Source organism: Octopus bimaculoides, chromosome 3 (assembly GCF_001194135.2).
Source record: "Octopus bimaculoides isolate UCB-OBI-ISO-001 chromosome 3, ASM119413v2, whole genome shotgun sequence".
Taxonomy (NCBI): domain Eukaryota; kingdom Metazoa; phylum Mollusca; class Cephalopoda; order Octopoda; family Octopodidae; genus Octopus; species Octopus bimaculoides.
Window position 1 is genome coordinate 30,584,317 of NC_068983.1, and position 7,629 is coordinate 30,591,945.

A 7,629-nucleotide genomic window follows, 5' to 3' on the forward strand; every position below is an offset into this window, starting at 1 on the left:
AGTAAATGAGACGCATCTTTGCCTCCACTGATTCACTTGCAAAGTGTTGAGTAAAATTATTTCGTTGCAGACCTCCTTTGGGTCTTTTTATTATCACTACGACACACATAGTCCCCAGTTGGTAATATTGATTTCAAGGCCCTCCTAGATGAGATATTGGCATTCCACTTAATGTCTATGTTCCATGCTGGCATGGATTGGAGAGTTATTAATGTAGAAATATGGTATCGTAGCTACTAACAGTTGAGGGTTGCGTAGTCTAGATGGCGTTTTTAGATTTCATTATTCTCTTTAACCCGGGCAAAGCCGGGTATTTCTGCTAGTATATATATAAAGAGAAGTTTATTAGCGTAGTAAACTGTGGGTCTGTGCATGTGGCAATATAAATAACACAATATGTATGACTGGCCTTCGTATAAACAAGAGTGTGTATACATAATATGTGTGTGTGAATGAGAAATACAGAGCATGGAATAAGAGTCTGTAACATAGACGATAAGCGTCCTGAACAAAGATAGGAAAATACCCGTTCATAGAAGAGTTACACAGTAGGTAGAATGTCTGTACATAAGAGGTTGTGGCTTCTAGGCAGAGCTGAAGTGTCACATGTCATGAGTGAAGTTCAGGCTTCTATGCTGAGTCAGTTACTTGAATACAGAAGATTCTCGCAGGTTGTTCTGGCTGTTCTTTCGAGGTGGAAACAATCCACACAAACAGTGTTGAGATGGAACTGCGGTTGCTGTTGGTAGTGTGTACGCTGGCGGCAGTGGTGTTGGTGCTGGAAACTGGCTTGAGCTGTGTTCTGTGAGATGGTCAACGAACAGACCTGTGAGAGGTCTGAAATCGAAGACAAACTAGCGTGGATAAAGCAAGGCTATTTATGGAGAAAAAAGGGGCTCCAGAAACAGCAGAAAAACACTCTCTCACGTGACCTTATCAGAAGACCACGATTGGTTGATGTTCACTCTGGCGCGAAACAGAACTGGAGACAAATGCCGCACAAATAAGAGCCAATCAGGGTGATGGACACAGCAGGGTCCAAGCGGGCCAAAGGCTAGATGTTACCTGCTACATTCGAATTTGTAAATAAATACCCGAGGGAGAGGTTTCACTACAATGTATTTAGCAAGTCAAAATTAGTAAAAATATTATCATCATATAATGCAACAGAAATGGTTTATTTTATGGGTTTGCTTTAAAAGTCACCTGTTGTAATGAAGGTGCTATTTATACATTTAATGACATGAAGACTTGTATGTGCCATCTATGACAGATTGCAGTGAAGAGTTAAACACTGTCAGTGAGGCTATTGTGGGTAATTGTGCATAGGAATAAATGTGGTACCAGTCAGTTTACTTGCATTTCTCAGTAGACAGGTAAACATTTTTGGTCCTTCATCCTTTCTTAGAATCAATTATTCATGTAAACTGTATTGTGACAGTGTCAGGAAGCAGAAAACATTTATCAAATCCATGTCCAAAGTGCTGCACAATGAGACTGAACCCAAGACCACAGGGTTGGGAAACAAACTTAACCATAGAGCCATACCTGTGTATGTATGTGTGTGAGCACATGTGTGTGTGTATATATATATATATATATATATATATGTGTGTGTGTGTGTGTGTGTGTGTGTGTGTGTGTGTGTGTGTGTATTATGTTGCCATGTCTTGACGTCACACAACAGTTGTAAATGAGCAACACTATCATATAAGGGATATCTTTCATTTCCAATCTTCAATGAAAGCATGGCTGGCCATGGAGAAATATTCCTTGCTGGACATAGAAAATCTGCCACAGTGAATTCTGCCTGGCCCATGCAAACATGGAAAATGGACGTTGATGATGATGCTAACCAAATGTAGATTAGTAAAAAAAAAAGAAGAAAAAGTAAAGAATTTTTGCCTACAGGGTCACATATTTAATAAAGATAGCCAGTTGGAATTTGGTCTGCAGGTCATAGTTTGCTGAATCTTGACTTAAAATACCGAATTCGTTAACAGATAGTTTCAGGCTTGAGTATTTGTCTCACAGGATTGTTTTGAATTTCTTATGAAACATAGTAAGAAATGACAAGTTGCTTATGAATACCTTCAAAGATAACAGAAGATACCAAAAAAACAATAACTATGGTTGTGTATATGAATGGTATAAATCAACTGGTCTCAAAGAACTTGATTACTTCTATTAGAAAAAAAAAACAACAGAAAAATAAATCTGAAAAATACTGTAAGCAGGAGTGTGTAGTTTAATTATCATCACCATCATTTAATATCCACTTTTCCATGTTTGCATGAGTCAGACAGAACTTGCTGAAACATTTCCTGCAGCTAGATGCTCTTCCTGTCACTAACCCACATCTGTTTCCAGGCAAAATATTTCCCTATGGTCAGACATGTTTTTGTAGAACGTTAGAAACAAAAGAAACAGACAACATTGCTTGTATGATAGAAATACTCATTTACAACCATCATGTAATGTCAAGACAAGAGTACACACAAACACACACATACATCTATATATGATGGACTTTATTAAATTTCCACCAACCAAATCTACTCAGGGCTATAACAGAAAACACTTGTTAAAGAGGGATTGAACCCAAGATCATATGCTTTGGAAGTGTTTCTTAACTACACAATCACACTTGGACCTTGCCCAACCTGTGACAAAATAATGGTAAGAGAAAGCTATTTTAGTCTGTGGTTTAGAAATCTGAATCAGTAATATAGATTACAAAGGAGGACGGTGATTTGGAATTGTATATAAGAGTATGAGCTGCAAGGTGGTGTTAGAAGAAATGATTGGAAAGTTATTAGTAGCAGAATAACCTCTGGAATGAACTCTACCCTGTGAATGATCATTTAAGCCGCTCGCTTCCTTACTTTAGAACCTCTCTTCTTTTTGTCTTGGAGTAGGCGCTGTCGAAGTTCCTTTCTTCTTGTATCTTCCTTTTCCTAGGAAAACAATAATAATGTATCATGTCAATGAAATAGAATTTGTACTTATTTCTTTTCTTTTTTTTTTCCATATTCTTCGTCATTATTTTTATCATGAATACCAATGGCATGAACAACAGCGAAAAAAAAAAAAAAACGGTAACAAGAAAAATCTGAAGTCTGCCAACATTCCTTCCTCCATATGATGCCACATGGAAGGACTTAGCTCTTGTTAATCAAATTATTTCATCGATGAAAATCCACTGTCACATATAGAAAAATTAATAAGTAAAAGGACACTGTCTAAGTATAATGTAATACAAAGTAAATATCATAAGATAAAGATAATAAAATGACTACACGTGTTTCATAACCAATTTTCAAATAGAAAGAAAATTTAAATCGATTAAAACTATCGAAAATCAATTCTATTCAAAAGTATAGCTAATCTTCAGGTCAAAATACAACAATAATAATAATAAAAGAATGTATATATCAACCAACAATAAATAACAAATGAAGGTATATAAAATACTTATTATATTAAGATAGAAAAATATTATTAAAAATATCAAAATAATAAACATTCCATAATCAACCCTACGTCCATTATAATATAAGCTAACAGGAATATTATATGCAAAAACCAACTTAACGAATTTTTCGTTTAAAATATATATATATATATATATATATATATATATATGTGTGTGTGTGTGTGTGTTGTGATTTGGTATCAGTTCCACTATGCAGCACCTTGGACAAGTTTTTTTTACTACGGTGCTGGTATTAATATTGCTTCTGTTGCTAGTACATATTTTTTTAACAAGCTAATCGTGACACCAGCACCTGTTCTAGCAGTTTTTCTATATATCACTGGTGGAGAGCTGAGTCACTGCTATCTCTAATGGTTGAGCGTCCATCATTGATGACACCAAGGAAGATTGGAATTATGTGATCTGGTGGTCTCTTCACTCTTTTACTCTTTTACTTGTTTCAGTCATTTGACTGTGGCCATGCTGGAGCACCACCTTTAGTCGAGCAAATCGACCCCAGGACTTATTCTTTGGAAACCTAGTACTTATTCTATCGGTCTCTTTTGCCGAACCGCTAAGTTACGGGGACGTAAACACACCACCATCGGTTGTCAAGCGATGTTGGGGGACAAACACAGACACATAAACACATATATACACATATACGACGGGCTTCTTTCAGTTTCCGTCTACCAAATCCACTCACAAGGCTTTGGTCAGCCCGAGGCTATAATAGAAGACACTTGCCCAAGGTGCCACGCAGTGGGACTGAACCCAGAACCATGTGGTTGGTAAGCAAGCTACTTACCACACAGCCACTCCTACGCCTATGGAGATGGCAGGGATTTATCTCCCTCACTAGTTATATAAACAAGAGTGCATTTTGCACCAAAACCAAATATGAGTTTCTCTCATGGTACCTACAACAGTATGGCTTGTTCTAACAGAACATCCACATTTAAGAGGACATAAATGTTACCTCTCAGTATTAATACTGTTTCTTGCTAATATACAATTTTCAAAACATCAAATGTTTTTATATTTTTGCCTTCAAATTCTAGTCTTTTTTCCAATAATGTTTTACTGGTACTTTTCTCCATGTGGTATTGATATGTGGGTCAACTATTACATACATCTCACAATATGATAATTTATTCACTAATCCTTTAGCAAATAACAAACTAGCTGTCACTAATAAAAAAAATACTGATGGGATACTTGTATAATGTAGAGACCCCTTCAAAGCCAGATGTATTGTGATATTGTGTAACTAAGTGGTCTGCCTAGAAACATAACAAAGTGACAGCAGCAGCAGATTTTGAACTCATGACCCATGAGTTGGGATATTTGTATTTCATCCACTCAGCCTTCCACAGACATTAACATGATAGTCTAGATCAGTGTTCCTCAAAGTGGGTTCTGTGAAACAGCTTTAAAAAATCCCATATCCATAAGATAAGGGGTCTTCGAAGTTGATTCTCCTGGTTTTATATGAGCCACCAAGAAAGGCTACGAAGTCGTTTGATCTGCTAGAAATAACAGTCAAATCTTCCTACTGTTTTAAACACGAACAATACATTAACCCTTTAGCGTTTAAACTGGCTATATCTGGCCCAAATATTCTATCTATTTTATATTCAAACTGACCAGATCTAGCCTCTCAAACCTACCCTACAATGTTATTCTAAAAATAAACTATCACATCATTGAAATCTCAAAGCTACAAGATAATGCATTATTAACATTATTATGTGAATAAACAAGCATTACATTTGATAAAGTAATCTGAATGTTGAAGAGTTAAACAACACTTTCCAAGAGACTATGCCTGAATAAAACAGGTGGTTGTGGATTGGATCATAAGTTTGCTGGATCAAGGATGATGCAGGATAAACAACAATAGCAACAAGAAGATTAAAGGACAAAGAGAACAAGATATACATGCCTTCTCTAAAATCTTTGACATGGACGGTGAAGTCACAAGAGGACATATTTCTACCTCATTCTTTACTGGCTCCTTTTTATCCAGGTATGAAGTGCCATTCAACCAAGAAGGACCACCTGCTTTGTAAGCACGTTCAGAACTTTCGTTGCTATCACTAGTATCACCTGAAAATAAATTAAAATGATTAAATTAAATTAAATAAATTAAAATAATTAAAACACAATTTCACCAATTGCAAAGAGAGTGAATTGCCTGGAATGTTAAAATTGTAGTTTAAGGATGATGTATTCAAATATACTGCAAGAATTTTGTTGGGTCTTGGGACAGGGTTCTTATGTGCTTTTCTGCGATGATAATGTAGGCCAATATAGGATTGGCATAACCCATGGAATATCAGAAAAAAATGCCATGCAGCGTTTAGTTATGGCTCTTTGCATTCTGAGTTCAAATCTTTCCAGAGTAACTTTTCTTTTCATCATCATCATTGTCTAACATCTACTTTCCATGCTGGTATGGGTTGGACAGTGATAGGTCCTGGAAGCTAGAAGATTGCATCAAACTCTACTGTCTGCTTTAGCATGGTTTTTATGGCTGTACACTCTCTGAGTGGTTGGCGTTAGGAAGGGCATCCAGCTGTAGAAACTCTGCCAAATCAGATTGGAGCCTAGTGTTGCCATCCGGTTTCACCAGTCCTCAGTCAAATCGTCCAACCCATGCTAGCATGGAAAGCAGACGTTAAACGATGATGATGATGCCCTTCTTAATGTCAATGTCCTTCCTAATGCCAAATCCCCACTGGATTTAACTACAGCCATTGCCGAAATGCAAAGCCTTTAAGTTAAAAACCAGTATTATGGTTGCTGTTGTTTAACTCTAAGTCAGCTCTGATTGAGTAAATCCATGATTAAAGGTATTTCATCAATAACCATCTTATCTCTTTTACCCAAGCATAGTACACATTATCCTATATTACGTTTTTAAGATGGTAGAGTTGATATGAGACAGTTTTGGCTACTGTATCTTAGAGGTCAAATGACCATGTAGAAGTTTCCTCATTAGCTTGTTAACCCTATATATGTCGCTGTTTAGCCTGAGGTCAGATAATTTCTACAACCAAAGCAATCCAAATATGACAATTCTGCCTTTTCCTTATATGCACAAAACCAGGACCACATTATCCAAGTATCCTTTAAAATACTAATGTAGGAGCTGAGGAAAATTTTGCAACTATTTCTAGCAGATCAAGCGGACACATACTGGCTCAATTATTGGGTTACAGGCATTATTATTGTTAAGGTGGCAAGCTAGCAGAATTGTTAGCATGTTAAGCGAACTGCTTAGCAGTGTTTTATCTGCTGCTGTGTTCCGAGTTCTAATTCTGCTGCGGTCGACTTTGCCTTTCATCCTTTCAGGGTCGATAAATTAAGTACCAGTGAAACACCGGGGTCGATTAAATCAATTAGTCCCCCCCACAAAAAATTTCAAGCCTTGTACCTATAGTAGAAAGGATTATTATTATGATTATTATTATTATTATTATTATTAAGGTGGCGAGCTGGCAGAATCGTTAGCACTCCAGGCAAAATGCTTAGCAGAATTTCGTCTGTCTTTATGTTCCAAGTTCAAATTTTGTGGTTGATAAATTAAGTACCAGTGAAAAACTGGGGTCGATGTAATTGACTATCCCCCTTTCCCCAAATTTCAGGCCATGTGCCTATTATTATTATTATTATTATTATTATAAGTAGTAGTAATAGTAGTCACCAAGGCCAATTTTGCCTTTCATCCTTTCAGGTTTAACAAAATAAAAGACCAGTCAAGTACTAAGATTGATCTAATCAACATAACCCCCTCTCCTAATAATTGCTGTCCTTGAGCCAAAATTACAAAGAAGAATCATTATTCATCATCATCATCGTTTAACGTCCGCTTTCCATGCTAGCATGGGTTGGACAATTTGACTGAGGACTGGTGAAACGAGATGGCTACACCAGGCTCCAATCTGATCTGGCAGAGATTCTACAGCTGGATGCCCTTCCTAACGCCAACCACTCTGAGAGTGTAGTGGGTGCTTTTATGTGTCACTGGCACGAGGGCCAGTCCTGCGGTACTGGCAACGCCCACGCTCAAAATGGTGTATTTTACGTGCCATCTGCACGAGGGCCAGTCACACGGTACTGGCATGGCTATGCTCAAAAAGGTGTTTTTT

The 7,629-nt window shown here is 37.0% G+C and overlaps 1 protein-coding gene and 1 long non-coding RNA gene across 2 annotated transcripts in view; one reads left to right on the forward strand and one right to left on the reverse strand.

The window, feature by feature from the left end:
• LOC128247274 (uncharacterized) overlaps nucleotides 1–3,296 on the forward strand; it is a 10,523-nt gene extending 7,227 nt beyond the window's left edge. The window contains exon 2 of the long non-coding RNA XR_008263631.1: nucleotides 3,080–3,296. This is a non-coding gene — a long non-coding RNA (uncharacterized LOC128247274). The remainder of the gene's footprint in view (nucleotides 1–3,079) is intronic.
• LOC106868470 (non-homologous end-joining factor 1) overlaps nucleotides 8–7,629 on the reverse strand; it is a 31,519-nt gene continuing 23,897 nt past the window's right edge. Inside the window, exons 6-7 of the mRNA XM_014913741.2 lie at nucleotides 5,421–5,584; nucleotides 8–2,957 (exon numbers count right to left, since the gene is read on the reverse strand). Of these exons, the coding sequence (XP_014769227.1) occupies nucleotides 2,865–2,957; nucleotides 5,421–5,584 (257 nt within the window). The 3' untranslated portion in view covers nucleotides 8–2,864. The remainder of the gene's footprint in view (nucleotides 2,958–5,420; nucleotides 5,585–7,629) is intronic.